The 23535-nt window shown below is 54.6% G+C and overlaps 1 protein-coding gene across 5 annotated transcripts in view; it reads right to left on the bottom strand.

Annotated features, from left to right (window-relative positions):
• ZMIZ1 (zinc finger MIZ-type containing 1) overlaps window positions 1-23535 on the bottom strand; it is a 175170-nt gene that overhangs the window by 74432 nt on the left and 77203 nt on the right. For all 5 annotated transcript variants that reach the window (XM_081268295.1, XM_081268299.1, XM_081268298.1 and 2 more), the window contains one exon: window positions 16659-16764. In XM_081268295.1, coding sequence (XP_081124421.1) covers window positions 16659-16764 — 106 coding nt within the window. The remainder of the gene's footprint in view (window positions 1-16658; window positions 16765-23535) is intronic.

Here is a 23535-nt window from a genome sequence, read left to right as displayed (position 1 = left end):
TGAGTCCCCCTGCCCCACCTACTCACCAATCTCTGGGATTTTCCAGGGGATCTGAAGCCAGGACTGCTAATACATTCACAAGGGAGGGCAAGTCCCCTGCAAGCAGCTTAGACTGGGTTCTGAAGGAGGAAAAAATATCAATCCTTGGGGATCTCAGCCCTGGGGATGCTAATGGTCTGAATGTTTGTGTCCCTCCACAGTTTATGTGTCAAAATCTCAAGGAGGTGATTCAGTCACAAGGGCTTGGCCCTCACAAACAGGACCAGTGCTCTTTTAAAGGGCGAGAACTTTTGTCCCTGTGGTGAGGATAAAGCAAGAAGGTGGGATCTACAAAGAATGGGCCCTCACCGAGGTTGAATCTACAGGCACCTTAAACTTGCCTCCAGAGCTGTATAAATTTCTGTTGTTGATATATCACTCAGCCTAAGGTATTTTGTTATAACAGCTCAAATGGACTAAGACAGAGGCCAGGTGGCATCGCCTGTCCCCTGTCACGGTTTCCCCATCTGGGATGTAGGCCATGTCCCAGGCTGCATAGGGGGAAGGCTCAGCCCCGGGAACCACACCAGTGCTCCTGAAGGCTCCTCAGCAAGGGGAGGCTGTGCCCCTCTTGAGCCCCAGACAGACCTGGGAGTGTGGGGTGTAATTGAATTTGACCCAATTACCTAATTATGCTCATGAACAACCAGTGCTGACAGTCCCCAGTGTTGGGGTGGTTGGAAGCCAGGATCCAAGAGGCAGCCTCTGGTTCCCCAGGCTTTCAACGAACCAGCGCTGGGTGCCAGAACCTGCACTGCGATTCACTTCTTGGATGCTTGGAACCCCAGGGGCGAGTGGCACTGTTCACTGTTCCCATCCTACAGATGGGACAGGGTCAGAAGACGTAGGGAGGAGAGTGGAGCCCACCTGTAGGGGGGCCTTTGAACACTTTCCTTTGCCAGCGGTACCCTTCTCTGTCCTCCTTTCCGGGCAGATTGCTCTTTGGAGCCTCCCAGCAAGGGTTATTTCTCAGCAAATCCTTCCCTAAACTCTTCTCCTTGAGGCCCCCCCCCCCACTGTCCTTCATAGAACCATCATGATGCTGACAAAGCCACTGTCAGAGGTCATTTCTTGCACGTCTGTCCTGCCTGTCAAGCTTCAAGTCCCTGGAGGGCGAGGATGATGGCCACCTTACTTACACTATGTCCAGGAGCCCAGCAAGAGCTGGGGGCATGGTGACACAATGAGTGCTTGCTGAATGGATGACTGAATGACCTCATATACCTCTAAATTCTAGATCTTTCTAGACAGTTGTGGGTTTCCAGGCTTTGGGATGGGTGCCTCATCTGCAAGAGGTATAGTACTACAGGCTGTGCCCAGCATCCTCTTGGAGTCACAGGGGCTGGAGTGAGCCTACAGGCCAGACATGTCCACTTACTGACACCTGACCAGGAGGATGGAGACCCCTCTTGGTGAGGTCCTGAGCTGGAAGCTCAGATAGTCAGAACTGTGTGAGTCTAGGACCTGGCCCCCTGTCTTCCTCTGCTGTGGTCAAATGTCAGAGTGAATGAACAGGTGGACAGAGGAATTTCAGGTGGGCCAGGTGAGGCAGGACAGGAACAGTCAGATCCCACAAGGAGGCAGCTGCCCTCTGGCCTGAGTCGTAAGCCACGCTGCTCCCGGGGTGCCCCTAGGCCTCCACACATCTGGGGGCCTCGTCAGGCCTTCTTCTTCCTTCTGGGAGGCGAGGTGGACTGGAGACCCAGGTGTGGTGTGCCTGGAGATGGACTTCCTGGATCTGCATTCTAGCCTGACCACTTGCTAGCTGGTGGCCTTGAGGAAGTCATTAACCTCCCTGAGTCACAGTTTCTTTTCTGTTTTTTCGTTCTGGGAATTGAACCCAGGGGCGCTTTACCACTGAACTACGTCCCCAAACTTTTTTATTTTTTGAGACAGAGTCTCACTAAGTTGCTTAGGGGTCTTGCTAAGTGGCTGAGGCTGGCCTAGAACTTGGTGATCCTTCTGCCTCAGTCTCCTGCGTCACCAGGATCATAAGAGTTTACTACTAAGATCAGCGAGTCCCAGCCTCTGCTTAAGATTTTTGTAATGATGCAGGGGGGGATGGTTGTGAGCTCTTTTCCCCAGCATTTGGAACATGGTAAGGACTCAGTAAAAGCTAAATGCTTGATTGAGTAGTAACAGTACAGGTTGACTATCCCTCACTGAAATCCTTGACATCAAAAGTATTTTGGATTTCAGATTTTTTTTTTTTTAGATCAAAATGAGAGGGCTGGGGATGTGGCTCAAGTAGTAACGCGCTCACCTGGCATGTGCGGGGCGTTGGGTTCAATCCACAGCACCACATAAAAATAAAATAAAGATGTTGTGTCTGCCGAAAACTGAAAAATAAATATTAAAAAAATTCTCTCTCTCTCTTTAAAAAAAATGAGATATCTTGGGGATGGAGACCAAGTTTAAACTAAAATTCTCTTGTGTTAGATATATCCAAATTATAGACATAACCTGAAGGTGATTTTTTTTTTCTTTTTCTTTTTTTTTCCCGTGGTGCTGGAGATTGAACCCAGGGCCTTGTGCATGTGAGGCAAGCACTCTTACCAACTGAGCTATATCCCCGGTTCACTTGGAGGTGGTTTTTTGCAATATTTTTAGGGCGCCTCGTTTTGGCTATGACCTGCTACATGATATCAGGTGTAGAATTGCCCCGTATCTCAGAGTATGGGATTTTGGACTCCAGATTGGAGATGCCCACCCGGTAGGATAATAGTATTTAAAGCCACAGGTGGGTGGTAATCACAGCAATAGCAGCAGTCGAGATGGCAACTGTAGTAATTGAAAGTACTAGTGCTGGGGGCAGTAACTAAGTAACAGGAAGAGTACTAGTGATGAGTCCTTGACGTTGCCAGCCTGGCCTTTGGCATGAAAGGGACACTAGGAAGACTGTGTCCCTCCTCTGTGCCAGTCTCTTCTCAGATAAAAGTAAGTGATTGGGTCAACTGACCCTAAAAACACCTCTAGTGCCTACATTCATGTCAGAGAGCAATTGTAAGAATAACGCAGCACTCCTGCCCATACTTGTTTACACCTAAGGTTGCCTCAGGAGCTCCCAAAAGGCACTGTCCTCCTGCTACCCCTTCCCTGCCCGCCATCTTCTTCCCCATTCGAGTCTCCTTCCTCCCACATGTGATTCTTTTTCTGTGTGGGGAGGGTGCTGTCTCAGCCCCTGGGGCAAACAGCTTTCCTCTACCTCATCCCATCTACTCCTCAACACAAATAACCCTGAGAGAGAGGTATCCCCATTTCTTGATGCAACAGCTGAGGCTCAGAGAGGTCACGTCAGTTCCATAAAGCCACTCAGCACCAGGGTGGATGTAGGACAGTGGAAGAGTGTGGGCTTAGCATGTGCAAGGGCCTGGGCCTGCTCCTCGGCACCCATAAATACATAAATAAAGCCACGTAGCTCAAAAGGAAGAGAGAAGGAGGCAAAGCCAGGACGGACTCTCTCTGGACTGACCTGCCTTCCTGCATCAGTCATCATCTGTCCCTGACTATTGCTCAAGTGATAGAGGGTTGATGCCTTCACTGGCCACTGAGAGCCACCTTTCTACCACACTGGGCTGGTCATAGTGTCTTAAATAAGAGGTGGCCAGCAACAAAGAAAAAACACTTGCTTTCTTGCAGAATCCCAATCCTGGCAGTTCTGAGCATGTGTTACACGTGGCCTCAGGTGGACCCTGGCACCATGGCTGTCCTGCTGAGGGGGCTGGGAGCTTTGATTCCCCAGACCTGCTTCTTTCCTCCCGCTGAAGTGCCCCCTTTGTATCACCTGTCTGGCTGGGTGGACGTGCAAATCTGACACAGAGCTATGGCAGCCCTTCCCACCCAAGGCAGAGATGGGACCAGAACCCCCAAATCTAGCCTTGGCCCAACTGGAGCCCTACTGCCCTCAGGAGACCTGACCTTGGCCTTGGGGCCACCTTAATTTCCTGCACTTGTTCTCCAGAGTGCAGGACTCTTGACCTGCACTCTCCTTCCATTTGGAGAAGACACAGAAGTTATTTGGAGAGCCAGACACAGAGGCCCCATCCCCAGCAGTGGGTGTGAATCTCTCCCAAGGGGACCATCCAGGCTTCCACACCATACAATCAAGAGCGTGGGCCTCCCCACCGCACTTTGCAGCCCGCCTGGCTTCCCCATGGAGCTCAAGGCGCACCAATTTCCCGCCACCAGAGCATGGGGAGGGCAAGTTCCCATTTCCTCTCTTCCCAGTTTGCACAGGCGTGTGCCCTGCGCACAGGCAGTCCCCTGCCTCTCCGCAGACGCTTAATTAGAGGAAGTGATTCTAAACATCTGGGGCACACATCTGAGAGGGGCTCAAGACCACATGGGGCCAGGAGGAAATGGGGATATTTGCAATTATGTCACTTCCTGAGCAGGGAGTGCTCAGGAGGGGGCAGAGCAAGCATTCTAGGGCTGGACCAGAGCCATGTGCCCCTTGGACAGTGGTCCTGGGGCCTAAAGCAAGAGGCTGGCAGTGGCTCTGTGGCTGAGCTGAGCTGTAGCCAGCAGGATCAGTGGTGCCTGAATCTGTGGTCCCGAGGGGGAAAGGAAGAGACAAAGGAAATAAGGAGAGCAGGAGCGGGAGAGAGGGACAGAGGAGGAAGGAGACAGAGTGAAAGAAAAGAGGAATGGGGAAGGGAATGTGGGAGGGAGTGGGGGAGGGGACCAGAGTGGGGGTAGAGAACTGTTGGACTCAGAAAGAGGCCTCGGGCTTCCAGGAAATGGAGCCTCCCCCTGGCGACATACCACAAATGGCAGCAACGCTGACAGGGTAGGCTGACCCAGTTCTGATTTTGACCCAGCCCCTCCCCAGCTGTGTGACTCTGAACATGCCACTGAACCTCTCTGAGTCTCAGTCTCTTCCTCTGGAAAAGGACAGGAACATTTCATCGTGAATTGTTGTAAAGGGCTCATGTTTGTAAAGGGAGGGAAGGTGGCTGTCCCTGAACTGTCCTCCACTGCTCAGTCTAGGCTGGCAACTTCCAGCTGGAAGTGGCTGGCCCAGGGGCTTCTGCATTCCTGCCTCTCAGCTTCTCCACCCTGTGATATGGGCCTGTTGACACTGTCTACCTGCTGAACATGTCCCTGCCTGGTCTGGGTCTGCAAGTTCTTTGAGGGTGCAGAAAATCTCTAGGGTTACCTAATGTCAATCACACAGTTTGCACTTCCTAGGTAACCAGGTGCTATGTGGCAGGGGTGAATTTAGTTTATCCTTTGCACCCAGTTTCTGCTGTCATTATAATTATGAGCTTGTATGAAAGGCAGACTCCTAATTTTTCCCCCCAGTAAATCCTGTTTCCTGCCAGAGACAATAGTGTCTCTTCATCTCAAACAGGTGAGACTGGGTCCCCTGGAATTCCCTGCAGGAGTCCAGCCCGGGGCAGTGCTTCCCACCTGGCCAGCCTCAACAAGCCAGGAAATGTTCCTAGGAAGAAAATGAAGCATCTGTTCACCACTCTTCAAGGAGAGCCACTGGGTTCAAGGAGAGCCCAAGCTCTGGGTTCTGTATCTTTCTGGGCCCAGGAACAGCACTTGCAGCTGGCATGGCCAAGATGGCTCTGCTGCCTTCCAGCCACCTGGCTGGCCACCACCCTGTCCCCAGTGAGGGGAATTACCATCTTGCAGAGCACCTTGCCAGGGTGACGCCATCCAGATTGTCTCTTGAGAGACAGCTGGGTTGCCATGGAAACAGAATCACTGCTCCAGCCAAGAGACCTGCTGGACCCCAACTTTAGAGAGGTGTAGTGATTTTCATAAAGTCACACAGTTAGTAGGTTCCAAAGCCTGGACTGCCAAGCAGGACTTAATAAGTGATCAAAACTGTTGTGAGATGTCTGTTTGTGTGATGTACTTTGTATCCATCATTTTATGAGGCTGGAAGACAAAGCTGGGGTCACATATAACATGGAAGTGGCAGAGCTGAGTCAAAACCATGTCATTTGATCCTGAAGCTTGCCCTAGGCTACCTCTCAATTCTGGTTTCTGGCACTGGGCTCAACCTGTGCTTGAGATCAACCCCATCCCAGAAGCTCCCTCGGCCTGATTTGAGAGCTGCTAAAAGGTGGAGGTGAGCTGGATCAGGGGTCCTGCAGGCCGAGACCCAGAGATTCTAGGGCCTGGTCTCCTGGAGCACTTGCTCTTCTGCACACTATGACCTGGCAGCTCATGCTGGGCAAGAGGGCAGGAGTCTGCTGGCCAGGGCCCTCTTCCCTGTCCTATATGTCAGATGGACCCTGGGGACAGGTGAGGGCCACACCCATTAGTAAGATAAAATTACTAGCACATATATAACAATTTCTAGACAACAGGCCCTGTATAAGTGAACTCACTTAATGCCTATGATGTAGGCATTGGTAGGATCCCCTCTTAATAAATGGCTCATAGAGGTTAGGTGATATTTCTAACCTGGTAGGTGGAATTCAGAGCAGGAAGGCTGCTCCACAGAACACATGTTTTAACTATTCCTCTTCTCTAGGAAATAGCTGAATGGTTTCTGGAGACAGTATTTGAAATTGGGGCCAAGCCAAGCTCTCTGTTCCTCTTCACCTGCAGGGCTGTGAGTGTCGAATGAGCTCTACGACGGGAAGGTGTTCAACCTACCCATGGGGAGAAATCACTGTCACATACTCAACACAGCCACCTGCAAACAATTTAGGTGATCTTGACAGGTGTCATGAGTCATTATCATGTCTCTCCCAGGATTTCATGTTAACTTGTTCAGAGAGCAGGGTCAGCAGATGGCTTTGAGGTCAGACTGGTATGTAGTCACAACTCTGGCTCCTTGTAATAAGGTTGCTTTGGTCAAATGACTTCACCTTTCTAAACCTCAGTCTCCTCACCTGGAAAACGGGGCAGATTCGAGTCGCAGGAGGTGAGATAAGTGAGTTATACTCGCTGATCACATGTTTGCTGTGTCCTGACTAAAAGGGGATATAGATCAGATTTGTTCCTAATCCAGATGTGCTTCTCTGACTTGCCCCAGCTGTGTCAGTCTAAATAGGCAAGACTGATAAAGACTGCACCATTGTTAATTCCTGTCTGTCTAACCCAGAAGGTATTTACGAGGCAGTGGCTTGCAACATTTGCTAAGAAAGTTCCATAACCAACTTGCCTACTTCCTGCCAAGCCCCTGCTCCATTTCATTCTCACACCCTCGAATCCCCTGAAATCCCTCCTCTGGGGGCGAGGATGCTAAGCTCCATCTTAAAACCAAAGCTCTGGCTTCCTTAATCCTCTTACCTGGCTCTTTTCTCTGCAGAATTAATTGCTGCTGATGGCTTTATTAAGCCATAGCATCCTCAGGGCGCCCTGGGGGAGTGCAGGGGGATTGTTTTGGCAGGACCTCTGTCCTGAATATACCTTTGGATTGGGTGGCAGGAGGCAGATACGGAAAGACTCAGAAAGGCAGACTTGTGCCTGCAGAGTGACAACTGTGGTGCCTTCAGGGTGATAACACTGTGGACTTGCATCTCCAGACAGTCTGTTCCAGTTATTTGGAGGCACCAGTGGGTCCCTGGCTACGGCAGGGATGTCCTAGCCAGAGCTTTGATCCCCATTTCTGCTTCTGCAGAGACCACCTGACCAGCCCTCAGGGCCTCAGTTTCTTCCTTAAAATGGAAATGAGCCTGCTTTGGGGTTTCACAGAGCTGGACACTGACGGCAGGATTCCTGTCAGAATGGAGACATTTATTTCAAACCACAAGAGCAAGGCCTGTGTGTGTGTTGCATTTCTATGTGTCTGCAGGCCTCTGCTTAGAAAAGGGTGGACCTGGCCCCGGAAGCTAATCATTCCTTGCCCTTCAAAGTCCTGCAGCCATGAAATGGTGCAGAGGCCCTGAATGGAGGGAGAAATTGTTGGGGCACGGGCTCCCCATGTCCCAGCATTCTCCCTCGGGGCTGTCCTTTGACAAGAGCATCCTCATGTGTGGATGAGATGACGTGGCCCGTAGGATGACGAAGGTGCTCAAGGGCCCCAGTGAGAAAATCACTGCCTCATCAGCTGTCCTCCAACTTAGGGTGTTGTTACTCCTACTTTGAGCACACTGCATTTTAACTCTTTCCTGAACTCTCTCATCTCCCCTTACAACTAGGAGAAAAGGGGCCCAGGCTCCAGCTGTTGAACAGATGAACAGACACCCGTAGCTCAACTCAGGCACAAGACATGGCTTCTACTGTCTTCATTTTGACAGCTTCTGAATGTGGCAAGGGAGCCTGGCCCTCCGGTTACGGTAATAAAATGTCCCTTTACAATTTCCATGTGGAAGTTAAAATAAGTGAGTAAACTATGAACAATACAATCATAATCCGAGCTGATGGGAATCGGCTGAGGTGATGAGGGGAGTGTTCAGAGGAATGAAATGTGGACAGGCCTCGAGGCAGGCCCTGCAGGTGCCTTGTCCACCACCCTCTGCTCACTGTACTCCATGACCCTGCCCGGGAATTGTCTGTCCTCACACAGAGCTGTGTGAATGCTGGAAGGTTCCTTCACCTACCCCAAGCAGCCTTCAACCAATAATGGCCATGGCATGGTGGATAAATACCTCCTCTCCCCGAGGCTCAGGTGGTAGGGGAGCATTCTCCTTTGTCTGCCAGAGGTCCTGGCAGGACTGAGTCCCAGGTGTCCCCTCCCAGCAACTTAGTTACCAATCCCACTCTTCCTTAACTTCCTCTCCTTCTGGTCTTACCTCCTCCACTTCTCTATCAGTGTTTTCTGGAATTCTCCTAAAGAAGTGTCATGCCCTGGAAGCTTCATCTCAGGGTCTGCATCCGGGGAAACCAATCTCAGAAATGTGACATTCTGTGGGAATCTTCCAGCAGCTTGTCCTCATGAATCCCCACCCCTCCACTTCCAGACCCCTTGTCCCAACCAGGAGGCTGGGTGGTGGCGTGGATTCCCAGCAGGAGCTCTAGACTAGGGTTGCCATTTGGGTAAGAGGAGCAGGCCCATTTTGAGAAGGGTCCACCTGTTAGGGTCTCTGGCTCTCAGATGCCCTCTCCCCACCAGAGATGCCCCCACTCCAAAGCCTGGAAATTCCATGTCCACTGGCTGGACCTCAGGCAGCACTGTCCTCGCACACCCGGGCAGGGGTGGGAGTGGCAACCATGAGCTAATCTGGCAGATGTGAGGGAGGCAGGAAGGGTGGCCTCTGGACAAGCTGAGGCCTGACTCCTGGGGCTCTCAGGGAACTCAGAGAGCTGTGCCTGGGAAACTGCTGAGCCAGCCAGGAGACAGGGCTCTCCAGTCTCACCCACCCCTGCCAACTGCAACTGAGCTCTGAAGAAAGGCCACAATGACTCTCACTGCTCCAGAATACCTGTCCCCTGCAGGAAACGTGGGAAATAGAAGTGTCACATGCACGCCCTCATCCAGATAGATCTATTATTTATAAGTTGACATTTCGGATATCCCCTTCTGTTTTCTGTGCCTAGATGCACTCATGTTTTGTTTCTGTACCTGGCTGCGATCATACCCTGTAGACCATTTTGTAACTGTTCTAAGACGTTAATAATATGACTCCGTTCTAAGCGTTTTCCCACAGGTCTTATTTTGAATGGCCATGGAAATCCTCAGCCCTCTTTCATTTCTGGGGTGGCTCTGCCCTTCCTCACTGTGCACCCCAGGGACCTTTCAGTAGTTATCTCCCCAATTCCTTGGCTTGGGAGGACTCTGCTCACAAAGCTCCTCCTGCTGTCCCTCTTCTCCAAGAGGTCACTCTGATCCCAGGCTCATCCCTCAGGGAACGGGGGGAGGGGAAAGGCCAAGGCTACTGCCCCAAGACAGACTGCCCAGTCATAGTCACTCAGAAGTTCGGGTAGCTCCCTGAGCAACAGCCCTGGCCTCCTGGAAGCAAATCCTGCTTCTGGTACCAGGAGCCTTGTAAGCTGGGTCTGTCTTTCCCCTCCCAGAGCCTCAGTTTCCTCCTCTATAAATGGGTGTGCTGGTAAGAGTCCCAGACTCCCCTACAGTGTGGACAGCAGGGGCAAGGACATGAGCAGGTTTTCTCCATGGCACAGATCTGGCCTCCAGTGCCCATGGGCCTGGTGATGAAGTCCAGAGCCCTTTCCAGGGGACCTGACTCAGGGGTAGAGACGGCCCAGCAGGAGGAAGGAAGCCATGTCCCTCTCCTACATTCCAGCTCTGCTGAGCTCAGATGTGGGGGTGGGGTAGTGTCCAGGAGGAAGTCTGTCCTTGGCCTTGGAAGGATGCCCCAGCCTGCTGGGCAGCCTGGTGTTTCAAGGGCATGGCCTCGCCTACCTGCTGTCTCGGGGGAGCCAGCAGAGTTAACAAATCCCCTGCAATTTGCACCCACCAATCCCGCCTGCTCGCTGGGCGGCCGTGAGCCGTTTTTCACGGAGAGCTGCGCACAGCTTTGTCTTAGAGAGACAGCTCTGGCAGGGTGTCCCTGAATGAGGCCATTTGTCCTCCCTGGTGACGGGAAGGCGGCTGCGTGGAGAGGGCAGAGGCAGAGAAGGGTGGAGAGAGGCTAAGAGGGAGCGTAAAGGTGGAGATAGGAGTCAGGCCTTCGAGAGTCACAAGAAATGTCCCCACCACCACAGGGGTCTGAGAGTCCCCTATTTGCAAGGTGAGAGCCAGCAGGCTTGGTTTCAAAGACAGCCAGAAACCGCAGTGACCTCCTGGCTCAAGGAGTCCTGAGTAGAAGACGTGGGAACCACCTGGCTGGCCTCTGATGCCTGAGTCCCAGCTCAACCTCTGTGAATGGCAGGACACTAGTGCCCCTGGGGTCAGGGCCTCTCTCTAAGCCTGCATAAGCCTCTCCCAAGCCCCTCCTAAGTAGACTGCAGGCCACAGAGAGGGGCGAGGCAGGGGACCCCACATTCTTGATTCTTCATCTCCAGGGCCAGCTGGGGCCCAGGGCATGTCTCAGTCTACCTCCTGTGACCTGTGACATGCCCCATGATGGTTCGCTCCTCTGGGGAGCATGCCAAGGAGACCCAACCAAGCAGACGCATGGGGACTTAAGCTAGCAGCCTACTTGGGCTGGGATGTGTGGGTGTGCTTAGAACAGAGGTCAGACACATGTGTCACAGGGCCAGGCTGGTCTTCAAATGCACTGGGTGTAAGACAATAGGGAGGAGGGGGGCTGGGCACAGCACTGCTCCAGGGGGTATTACCCTAACCTAGTCACTCTAGGGAATGTGGTCTCGAGGCTCCGATTCAAAGGAAGTCAGACATTTACCCAACAGGGCCCTCTCTTAAAGAGCATTTAAGGGCAACTGATAATCACTTTCTAAAACTACTGAGCAGTCTGACCCAGGTATCTGCAGGCTGCATCCAGCCCACGAAGGCCAATCAGCACTCTGATTGACAAACATTCTCCGCCTGTCCCTAAGGAAGGTTGGCCTCCTCCTCATGATTTCAGGGACTGCCCCTTCCTGCCCTGACCACTCTCCACTCTCCTGAGTTCTATGGTCCTTCTCCAAATGCCCAATGGTGCTTCTCAAGACGGCCCTGGGATGCCCCTGCCTCCCACAGCGCTGTGTACATGTTGACTTTACCAACAGCCCAGGTGACACAGCCGTCACACCTCAGGGAAACAGGAAGGGCACTAGGAAAGGCAGTGGGCCCCCCAGGCCCCCTGGGCTTCCCTGTGACTCGGGGTGGGTCCTCCCCTCTCTGATCCCTGGACTTTCTATCTCCGGGGCTCTGACATTCCCTGTTCCATTACTTCAACACACGCTGGCTGCTCAGTGGGGTCAGCTGAGGTGACACAGATTTATTCAAGCATGGACACGAGCTGAGGCATGAGGGCTCCCGGGGACTTTGGACATGGCGACTGCCTGGTGCTCTCACCCACGTAGCCAGCGTGGACCGATGGGCGTGATGAGGCTGACATTTCAGCGCTGCCTGCCAAGTCGCTGAGGGCTGGCACGCGGGGCGGGTGGGGGCAGGGTGGGTGCATTAGGGAGGAGGTGGAGGCGGGGGCGGGGCAGGTGACTTTCTGCTCTAGGTGTGTGGGGGGAAGCAGCTGCCCCAGGAGTCTCCGATGAGGAGGATCCTGGCCCTGTGCGCGCCTGCGCTCCTGCTCCTGTGTGAGCAGAGGCTAAAGGCTGCACCAGAACAAAGGGCTGGGGGCTGGGTACCAGGGCCCCACGTGCAGACGCCCGCCTTGGCTGCTGCAGTGTCTGCGGCTCCAGGCGCCGGCTCCCCTCTCTCCCTCTCTCTCTCCCCCCCCCACACACATGCATGCACACACACACACACACACACACACACGTGGCACAAGCTGCAGCAGTGCTGCCCCCAGGCCCAGCTCCTGCTCCACAGCCCCAGACGGATGCCCAGCCCGGCTCACCGCCAGCCATCCTGACAAAGCTCCTCTCCTGTGCCGCATGAGCTCATCCTGCTCCTTGGCCCAGCCCAGCTCCTGACCAGACAGACAGGGATGGGGCCGGAGGAGGGGAAGGGGAGGCACCCACCTAGGCGGCCATGCACACACACAGCACAAAAACAATTGTGCACATCAGGCACACACACACACATACCACACACAGGGACACGTGCAGACTCGCACACATCAGACACAGCCAAATGCACAGGCATGCACGCGCACACACAGCCGGGTACCTCACACATGCGCCGCACAGAGATGTGCACATATGCACATAGCCACAGACACACCACACAGGGGACAAGTCTGAGACCTAGAGAAAATCCAGAAAGAAAGCAATGGGAAGCTAGACATGGAAGGGAGAGATAGACAGACAGAGGATTGGGAAAGCTGCACAGTGATCAGACAGAGCAGGAGCCCAGACAGACACAGACACCGGAGGGAGGAGAAGCAGCTGGCTGGCTACAGAGGCTCTGGGGACAGAGAGCTCTGGAACTGCAGAGGCCACCCGGGAGAGGTCTGAGAGGGACACACACACACACACACACACACACCAGGGGCAGGGTACTACAGGGTATGCACCTACCCCAGAGGCAAGGGGAGCCCCGGGAGAGGCAGCCTTGCTGGGCAGTGAGGGCCAGTTAGGAGGATGCCAAGCTGGGGAGAGATGGAGGTCAGGAAGTGGCACTCACTCGGTACCCATGTGGTCAGGTATTGGGGGGTCCCTCTCTCCTGCCACATTAGAGAGCTTGCTGAGTGCTCAGAGACAGCTGAGCGTGTGTGTGCCCTCTCTGCAGACCAAGGCACAGCTCCCAGGTGGGGAGGGTGGTCAAGGAGGGGCCAGCACCAAGCTGCCCTTTAAACTTGGGGTCTCTGCTCTGCTCCCTGTGGCCTCTGCTTGTCTTATGTCCCAGACTGTCCCCAGCAGATCCTGCATTCCGTGAATGAAACCAGCAGTTGAGGCTCACTCAGATGACCCCTGCGCTTCCAGGCAGGGGGATGACCCAGACTTCACTGCCTGGGAATGGTGGTGGGTCATGGCTGTCAGCCCGACAAGGGTTGGACTCCTATGGAGGGAATTCAAGTGACAGCCAAGCCACAGGCTTGCTGTGCCTCAGAGTTCCCAGTGGCAGAATGGGTGTCTGAGAACTCATCGGGGGTCCTAGGACACATCATGTGACTCATGGGACACAATATATGAGAAGGGGCTCTGTGACCTGCCAAGAGCGATGCACAGCTAGAGTTGCAGGTAAAGGACAGAAGGATTCCCTGTTTCAGGAGAAGTGATGCTGGAAACGCCACTTGAGGAGCATGGGGCCTGGACAGAGAGCCCTGCACATGTGACATCTCATCCGAGGGGAGTGGCTTCCCCGATCCTGCGACAGGAAGCAGAAGTCTCCTAATGGAGAACCCTGACCAGCCCTAGAGTCAACAGTGATTGAGCAGGCAACAGCCCTCAGCTCAGAGTCAGGCTAGAGTTCAAGTTGCAGCTCTATCATTTATGAGATGTGTGACTCCAGGCAAGTCACAGGGCCTCTCTGAGCTTCAGTATTCTTATCCATCAATGAAGATGTCTTGCAAAGCTGAGAATTGTGGCAAACCACAGGAAAATACCCTGCACGTGCCAATAAGGCCAGGGCTTAGGAGAGCCCCCTCCTCTCACTGCCAAGAAGGGGGAGCACAGGGCCCTGAGCCTCTCCTCCTCCACAGGGCCACAGCTGGGACTTCTGGGGCAGCCAAGTCTTCTGTTCTCCTTACCTCTCTGGCTATGCATCCTTTGTCTTGATTTGGGGCCCCTTCCCCACCCTCCCTTTTGTGTGTGTGTGTGTGGGGGGGAGTGGGCAGGGGGGCAGGCCACAACCTCGGGGCCTCTCACATTCTTGGCAAGTTCTCTACCACTGAGCTCCAGCACCAGTCTGGTTTTTCCCCTTAGATCTCCTTTTCTCTTCCCTTCACTCCACTCTTGTCTTCCTTTCCAGCACCCCAAACTCACCAGTGACCTGCCAGCTGACCAGCACCCCCACTCCTCTGTGCAATTTATTCTTTGGTAGCAGAATAAGTTTTTACAAAATGAGGATTTAACCGTGTTCCCATTCCTTTAGGACAAAGACCACGACCTTCAAGACGGGCCCTGCGAGTTCAGCTGCTGCCTTCACCCGCCTCACCCTTGCCACATGTCCCCCGACTCGGGGTTCCAGAACCACTACCATTATCTTAGTCTGACACAAAGCCATGCTCCCTCCTCACTCGGGGCCTTTGCACAGGATGCCCCCTCACCTACGAAGGACTGTGCCCTCCTTTTCTTTACCCACTCAACTCTTAACTTTCCAAAGCGTCCCCTGACCCCATGGTGAGACCAACATCCCCAACACTGCCACGTCATCTGATGACTTCTGCTTCACAGCACTTAACACAGCTTGACTTACACACATGCACGTGTGTGCACACACACATGCTCCTGTAATCATTTGATCAATGGCTTCTTCTTCCTGTAGGCCAGGAGCCAGGAAGCTACTGGCTATCACTCGTTTTTATAAATAAAGCTTTATTGGAACTAGCCATACACATTCCTTTATATATCATCTATGATTGCTTTTGTAGCCCACAAGGCCTAAAATAGACACCATCTGGTCCTTTATAGAAAAAGTTTGCAGAGCCCTACCCCAGACTGTCAGTTCCTGCAGGCGGGACCCTGTCTGGTTCCCCTGGTGACCTCAGTCCCGGTGGGTATCTGCACAGAACAGGCGCATGAGAGACGCGTTTCTTAAGATGCAATTTTTCCCTCGTCTAAATTGTATTGACTTATTATTAAAACTGCAGATTCCGACAGGAATAGACGTTCCCTGTGAGATTCCAAGACTGTTTTCTGGCAAGCGATTCTGTGCACAGCAATATCCCAGCTCAGGCTGGCGGAGAAGGGGTTTCAGAGCAGCTATTGGCTCACGAGACCTTCACACACGGTTTTCTAAGTGAAGCACACCCACGTTTGGGGACTGTAAGTGTTTTCGGAGGGGAGTGTAAACCGCATTCAAGACACTATGGATGAGCAGATTTATGGAAACCCGTTGTGAGACTTCCTCTAAGTATTTTCTTGAAGGCTACTTCCAAACACACACCAAAGAACTGACTGGTGAGTCTAATGAAATTGTCTGCTTTATTGTCATGCAGAAGACACGCGATTCCCCCACCCCCCTTCAACTACTGGCCCTGAATCAATAAAGAATGTTAACACTCAGACACTGTGCCAGATACTTTATATATTTCTAGAATTTACCATGACCCCTGCAAGGCAGGTCTCATCATTCCTGCCTTCCTGAGGCTATAAACTGAGGCCCAGAGACTAACACTCAGCATGTGACAGCTAGGAGGCCACAGGTTTGTCTGCTGTAAAGGTTGCTGGGTACCTGCTGTCTAAGCCAGGTTATGAGGATGATGGTAACTGTAAAATTCTATCTTGGCTTTTTTTTTTTTTTTTTTAAAGATAGGTCTCACTTTGTTGCCAAGGCTGGCCCCATACTCTGGGCCGAAGTGATCCTCCTGTCTCAGCCTCCTGAGTATCTGGGACCATAGCGGCACCCAGGCATCCATGCTAAAACTGCATTGTTAATGTGCTTAAGTCCCCCATAGACAGACTGTTGATTGGCAACTTCTGTGGCCCTTATGAAAGATGGGGTCAGGAAGCTCGATGCTTCTGCAGGGCAGGCTTTTAGGAACACTGGATATATCGTTTCATTTTGTTCTGATTTTCAAGAAATGGGTTTTTTGAATGCAGTGGAGTGTAACGGTTTAGCACGCTGACTCTGGAGTATAGGCCTGGACTTGAATCCCAGCTCTGTTGCTTTCTAGCTTAGTGACCCTGGGAAACCTCTTCTGCTTCTCTGAGCCTCAGTTTTCTCACCTATAAAATGGGGCTGATCCCAATTCTTATGCCCAGGGGTCATTGTGGTGTTGGAATGAGAGGATGCATGTCCTGCCACCAGCACAGTGCCTGCTGTTGGGGTGCATCATGCCTTGGAGCCCTCTGTGGCCCTGCAGTGCATCTAAAGTGCCCTAAGACAAGAACATGTGCAGGGACAGACATAGGGCTGACCCTCACCTGTGGGCTCCAGAGCCTGGCTGCTGAGCTGCTCCTCCTTGGAGCTCACACCACACCTAGATGACCCAAGGCACCCAGGTGGCAGACAGCCCTGGTAGTGTCTGGTCCCCTCCCACCTTCCAATGAAGCCCGAACAGACGCCAATAGACGCTTACCGGCAGACTTGGGAGTGAACTTGTCTCGGTTGGCGGCACACACGGCCAGGAGTCTGTAGCCGAGGTCCAGGTCAAACCCTTGCTGGGCTGCCACTCGGCTGACCACCTGCCAGGAGGGAGGAAAAGCAGGCGTGAGTCACCATTCGTGCAAAGCCTGGGAGCCCCGGGGTGGGCGGACAGGCCCACCTCACAGGTGCACAGGGGAGATCGGCTGGCTAAGGCAGGTCCCCAGGTCAGCAGGGCTGGGGTTCCACTGCGCCTTGTTCCGCCACTCAGCAAGGGCCCCAGTTGGCTGTTGGCTGGGAATGCCCTGTGACCATCTTTAGGGTGGCCTGAGGCCAGTTCTCTGCTCCACCTGTGGGGCTCTGTAACTTACTTCTGAGTCCTAGCACCCAGGGGCCCTCTCCTGCCCATAGTTCCCTGCCGCTGCCAAGCTCCTGCGCCCACCATGGCGGGCACTCCCGACTCCTCGCTACTCCCCACAGCACCAGCACATGTTGGAAGCCTGTTAGAAAGGCAATCTGCTGCCCAGCCCCGCAGACGTCAGGTTCTGTAACCCAGAAAAGGCAAGGAGTTAGGACACATGGCTTCCCCAGAGCTCAGAGAAGAGCCATTGGGAGATTTCGGGCTGCCCTGGCCGGGGTGGATGCACCCAACCCCACTCAGCACTGGCTCCAGGCCAGGCCCCCCCCCGCCCCCCCCCCCCCCCCGCGGCCCTTCACACCCAGCTTAGAAATGCAGCCTGGGTCTCCAACTCCAAGCTCTGGTGTGGCACCTATAGCGCTCCATAAGAGTGACAGTGTCCTTGGAGCCAACTCACGACAGGGAACGCTGGGAGGGCTGCCAGTTCCCTGGGGGGCAGTGGAACCAGGGTGCTCCTGGGGCCCCACCAAGACTCTGGAGGCTTATGCCCATCTGGTTCCACTGTCCCTCCCCATTCCCAGGTGTCCCATGACTGCCAGATCTACTCATTCCCACCCGCCTTCCTCATTAAGAGCAGCAAAATTAGGTTTCCTTATTAAGAAGGAAGGACCTTGTAAAGCGTGGAAGGCAGCTGGGGCAGCCATGGCTGAATGGGAAAGGCGCATTCTCCCAGATGTGCTGGGATCCTGCGCTCCAGAAAGGGGTGACGCAGTCATCACGTTCCCAGGGGCCACCTGCTCCAGAGCCTCTGAGGGGCCTCAGGCTGCCGGGTGGGCGTGTTGGCCGGGGCCCCTGGATCCATCAGAATAGCTCCCCTTTATTGTTTCTATTTTAGGGGTTTCCTGCAGGGGCTCTAGGGCTAAAAAGGGTGGGAAAACCACGCCTCTGGGCTACCTCCTCATTTAAACTAAAGGGACATGCTGGAGGTCCAGAGAGTGTCATGCTGAACCAGGGAGGAGTCAGTCCCCTTCCCAGGACCACCAGTGTCTCTTGGAACGGTGCCTTGGGCCCTCTCCAGCCCTCCCCTGGGAATGCTCCGGGCTGGGCTGGGAGGAAGAGGGCGGCTGTCACGTTAGAATGTCTGCCCAGCTTCTCCGCTGCGAACAGTAGCCCCTGACCCAGAAGCCTCCTGCTCCCCCCAGGCCTGTTTCCCACGGGCTCTCTTTGCCCCTCTGCCTATCCCAGAGTCTCTAGGCCACCCCAGGGTAAGGGCATCCTCCTCCTCCATCTCCCTGTCCAAGTCGAAAAACCAAGGTCCCCAACCCTTTCTGGCTTGGGGAGGATTTCCAGTTTGCAGGCGCACACTCTCAGGAGAGGCAGGAAGCTTCTGGGCTGGGGGCTGCTGCAGCTCTGGCACTGCCTCCGGTGCCCTCTTTCTTTGGCAGGAGAGCCTTGGGTGGGATGCCGGTGAGCATAGGCGTGCGGCAGTGTTTGGACTGGTGTAGCAGTGAGGCTGCTGGGTGGGGAAGGTCAGTGCCCTTGAGCAGAACCCCGAGAATGCTGGCTCCCAGGGAGGGCTAAGTAAATGCTTTGTGGGCCACAAAAGGCCACCTTGCCAAAGGTGGGTGTTATCGGTTATCCTAGGAGGAAGCTAAGGATGGATTACGTCTCAAGCCCTATCAAGGAGAGAGGCAGAACATGGTCTCAGGCACTTTGGCTGCAAAGTCTAGGCTTTGTCCATGATGGGACCTCTTTTCCAGCCAACAAAGGGTTAAGTCCGTAGTTCCCAACCTGCCTGGAGGACTCCAGGGCCTTGGGTTCAGGGCAGGAAGGCAAAGGTCCCCATGTTTGGCCAATACTGGCTAATCCTGTTGCTCTGGTTTTTAAAAACAATACTAGCTGCGTTGGGCAAGAGGGCCAGGGGCTGTGTGCAGGCTGCAGGATCACAGGCCAGGGAAGCAGGGCATGTCTGCTGGCTGCCAAGTCCCCTGAGTCCTGGCATTCAGAAGGACTCTTGGCTCCAACAGCCTGCTTTCACTGACAAGGAAGACAAGGCCCAGAGACAGCAGGACCTTACTCAAGGTCACACAGCACAGAAGTGATAGAACAAGCCAAGCTGGATCCTGTGACTCCAGAATGCCTCATGTGCTGCTAGCCCCAGCTTCCCCCGGGGCCTAGTCTGAGGACTTGGAGCAGAGTTCTGAGAGGCGGGGTCTGAGGGGTAGGGCTGTACTCCAGCCGCGTCCTGGCTCTATTGCGGTTCTACTCAAGCAACTGGAGCTTGGCGAGGCCTGGTTTCACCTCAGTGGGCAAGGTTCCGTCTGGCAGGGGCCCATGGGGCATGACTACCCCTCCCCTATAGAGGCCAGAGGTGAGCAGAGGCCCTCTGCTGGCTGCCAGGGTCCTGCAGGTCTGGGTGGCCCAGGCCCTCCTGAGACTCCTACACTCTGGGGACCAGTAGTACCAGCCTGGGACTGGGGTAAGCCGCTCCCCCTTGCTAGGGTGCTTGAGGTCATGTGATAAGTTACATCAGTCCCCTGGGGCAGCGCGTTGCCCTGACAAGCTGTGAGCTACATGCCAAGGAACAGGCTGGAGAGGTCTTTGCTCCCTGGAGGGGCTGGTCCCCACGGTCCTCTCTGACTAACAGCCTCTGAGGCAGCAAGGGAGGCCCGGACCCCACTCCTGCCCCACCGGTCCTGTGCAGCCTAAGGCAAACTAGTTCACCTCTCTGAGCCTCAGATTCCTCTTCTCTGAAGGTGCAAGAATGGCTCTATCTCCAGGGTTGTGCCTGCTGGGCTCTGGCTTTGTTCCAGCTCCATCTCCACAGTTACACCCGATCCCCATGGGGCTGAGCCCGTGTTTCCCACTTGGCTACCCTTCTCAACATAGAGGTGCGGGGACAGGTACCTGTGGCCGTGGCTGCTGTTGCTTTGAAGCCAAACATGACCCTGGAGTCTGTTTCTGCCCTGTGCTAACTATCCCACCTCACCCAGGGACTGAGCCTCTTGGAGATCCATTTTTCTCATCTGTGAAATGAGTGCATGTCCCTTGGTGGCAGGATGACAGGACAGCACCAGGTGCGCGGGTGACATGCAGTGAATGCATGTAAACTGCTCCCTTGGGCCACTGGAAGGTCACAGGGAATTCCTCATTGGGTGCGAGGACAGCCAGCTGGGTTTCACTTCCCCCTGCACTCTGAGCACCAGAGCCTCCCAGTTTCCCCAGCATATCAGCAAATGCGCTCCCCTCCAGGGAGGGCGAGGATCAAGGGCAGAGAGGTCATCCAGCTGTGGGCCGGACACCCAGAGGGGTGGCTCAGCACTGCCAGGGGAGGGGGTGGACGGAAGGTCCAGCAGGGTCAGAAGGACAAGGTCCTGGGGAGGAAGGGTGGTCTAGGGCAGAGACCACCCCCCAGGGAGGGGCCTGGGACGCCTGCTCCCCTCTGTCCTGAAGTCTCTGGAGGTGTGAGGGGAGGGAGGGGCAGGCCCTGCCTGCAACCCTGAGGTGGTCCAGCCTCAGAGCTGCTTAGAAATCAGTGGCAAAAAAAACCATGCCCATTTGCTGCCTGAGGCTAAGTGGTTTTAATTTATATCCTTAAAGTAAGCTGGAGCCCAAGGAACTTGGAATCCACTCCCAGAAATCACGGAGGGGATCTGGGCCACCTGGAGGGCTTGGCGGCCACCTAGATGGGGGGTGTTCGATTTAGCATGGGTGTGTGTTGGGGGTAAGGGTCAGTGACCCTGCCCTGCCTAGGTCCCCTGGGGTCTCTGAATCTCCCCCAGCTACCCTCCCTCTATGGGACAGTGCAAGGGCTAAGGGTGCCCAGGGGTGGGAGGATTTGCAGGAGGACCAAGAGGTTGCTGGGGGTCAGTGGTCCAGGCAGGGACTGGGGTAAGCTGCTCCCTCTCTCTAGGTGGCCTTGTTTTTGAAGGTGGCCTTCTCTGGCCCTTCCTGCCACTGTCTCTGCTGAGGGCTGACAGACTCAGGCTGCAGCAGCCGTGGCTGGAGGGTTGGGAGTAAGAGCTGGCCACCAGCCCAGAGAGCGCCTGACCTGGGGGCAGAGCGAGGGGAGGCCAGGGAGGCTGTGCCTCTGTCCACAGGCTCCCCTGCTGGTAGAGCCATGGCCTCCTCTGTCCAGGCAGTTAGGGTTAGGGTTAGGGTTAGGGTTAGGGTTAGGTCCTCCCTGTTTTCCTCCTCTAGGAAGCCCCCCCGTAACCCCCCATCCCTGCCTCCAGGGATGCTCCCTGACAGAGCTCCTGTTCCCACATGAATCATCCTCTTCACTCCCCTGCCTACTATCTCTTGCCACCCCACTGCCTTGGAGAACACCAGGCTCTTCCTGCTCAGCCCAGGGATCCTGAGTCAGCTGCTCTTGCTTTACACCTCCTTTTGGTTCCTTGACCAGATATAGCCTCAGGGCCTTTGCACTGGCAACTCCCTCTGCCTGGGGCACCTTCCTTTAGTCTTGGCTAGGAAGTCAGCTCCCTGGGAGAAGTTTGCTGACCCACACCCTGGCCCCTCTCCAAGGGGCCCTAGCTTGTCCTGGCTTATTCCTCCGCAGGGTTATTGTCAGTCTCCCCACAGATATGCCAACTCCTTGAAGGGTCTAGAAAAGTTGGCTCATGGCAGGGACTCGGTAAAGGTTTGTTGAATGAATGAATGACAGGGCCATGGAAGGGCCAGTTTCTGGTCCATCCTGGCTGCCCAGGGCCACTGTTGACGCAGTCTCGAGTCGCCACCATTTAAGCAGGGCCGGGCTTGGGCAGTGGGCTAGGGGACTATGGTGGCCTGTCAGGTCACTTACTGTGTGTGGTCCTACCTCCTCCTTCCTCTGGGCCACCGGCAGCTGGGGTGGGAGTGAGGGGACCTTGGGCAACATCTGTCTCTGGACATGGGCTTAGGCTGAACCAGGATCCCCACAAAGAGGATTAAGGGAGTCGGGGGAGGGAGAGGAGCGCCCCAGGGCTGAAGGATGAGGAAGGGTCAGTGCAGGTGGCTGCCCGAACTGGTCTGATGGCCCTGAGGGAGCCACATGGTGTCTTTTCTGACAAACAGAGGGCTCCTGGGAGGGTGTGGGCTCCATCCCTGTCTGGCATCCCTTATGGCTAGGAAGGAACTCCTCTAGAGGCAGGCAGGCCCAATTCTAAGGCTGTGTGACCTTGGGACGTCAGTTCAAAGTCTTATTGGGTCAGAGAGTCTGCAGGGCTGACCTCACAGAGCGCACTCAGGGAGCCAAAACACTGTGGGCTGGCTTAGCCTCCGGCTCCAAATAGGTGCCTTACCCTGCAGCCCTAAGTATGGTCTCTACTTCTTCTCCTCCGAGACAGGGCCAAGCTGGGCCTCTTGTCTCCCTGTCTGGAGCATCTCAGGACACATGGTGCCCCTGGACTAGTAGACCCACTTTTCTGCCTGGCCAGACACCCTTGGTCCTTCCTCTTCAGGCCTGGGGAGGGGAGGTACCTGGCTCTCTGCTTACGTGCCTTCCCTGCAAAGCTGGCTCAGGCCTTTGAGGACACTTAAGCATGCAGGCCACGTGGTGGGGGACATCTGCCTACTGTGAGCAGCTTCCACGTGGCTCTCTTCTGCCTGGTGAATCATGCCACAAGCCCTGGACCTGGCCTCTCTCAGCTTGTACCTAGAGCCTTACCCGGTTCCCCGGGTTCTTTGGGCATCTGTGCCTTTGCATCTGCCGGCCTAGCGTGCTCCCGCCCCCAGAGGGGCTTGGCCATTCCCTAGGTATGTATAAATGTGCCTTTTCAGTTTTCTGTGACTTGCTGCACCTTCCAGGCAGTTGAGGAACTCCCTTCTCCATGCTGCCCTCACCTGGTACATGGCTTTCACAGTCATCATCTCTTGACACGCTGGCCACCCCAACAAAGAGGAAATCGGGCTAGGCAAAGTGGTCTTCAGCCTGGCTGCCCAGGACTTGGCAGAGGGGATCACACAGGGTAAGCAAGGGATCAATCAACGTGCATTTGGCTAGTCTGACAGGCATGATGGGGGCTCAGTGAATGCTATGTGGCTGGGTAGGTGGGCGGGCGGATGGATGGATGGATGAATGAATGGATAAATGGGTGGATGGATGTGTGGATGGACGTATGGGTGGATGGATGGGATGGATGGATAGGTGGATGGGTGGATGGATGGATGGATGGATGGGTGGATGGATGGATGGATGGATGGGTGGATGGATGGCTGAATAGATGGGTGGATGGATGGGTGGATGGGTGGGTGGATGGGTGGGTGGATGGGTGGGTGGATGGGTAGATGGATGGATGAGTGGGTAGATGGATGGATGAGTGGGTAGATGGATGGACGAGTAGAAGGATGGATGGATGGGTGGGTGGATGGATGGATGAGTAGATGGATGGATGGATGGGTGGATGGGTGGGTAGATGGATGGATGAGTAGATGGATGGGTGGATTGGTGGGTGGATGGATGGATGAGTAGATGAATGGATGGATGGGGGGTTGGGTGAATAGGTAGATGGGTGGATGGGTGAATGGGTGAATA

Source organism: Spermophilus citellus, assembly GCF_964194105.1.
Source record: "Spermophilus citellus genome assembly, chromosome: 15".
Taxonomy (NCBI): domain Eukaryota; kingdom Metazoa; phylum Chordata; class Mammalia; order Rodentia; family Sciuridae; genus Spermophilus; species Spermophilus citellus.
The sequence above is the reverse complement of the archived record's forward strand: the minus strand, read 5'-3'. Positions and strand labels throughout refer to the sequence as shown.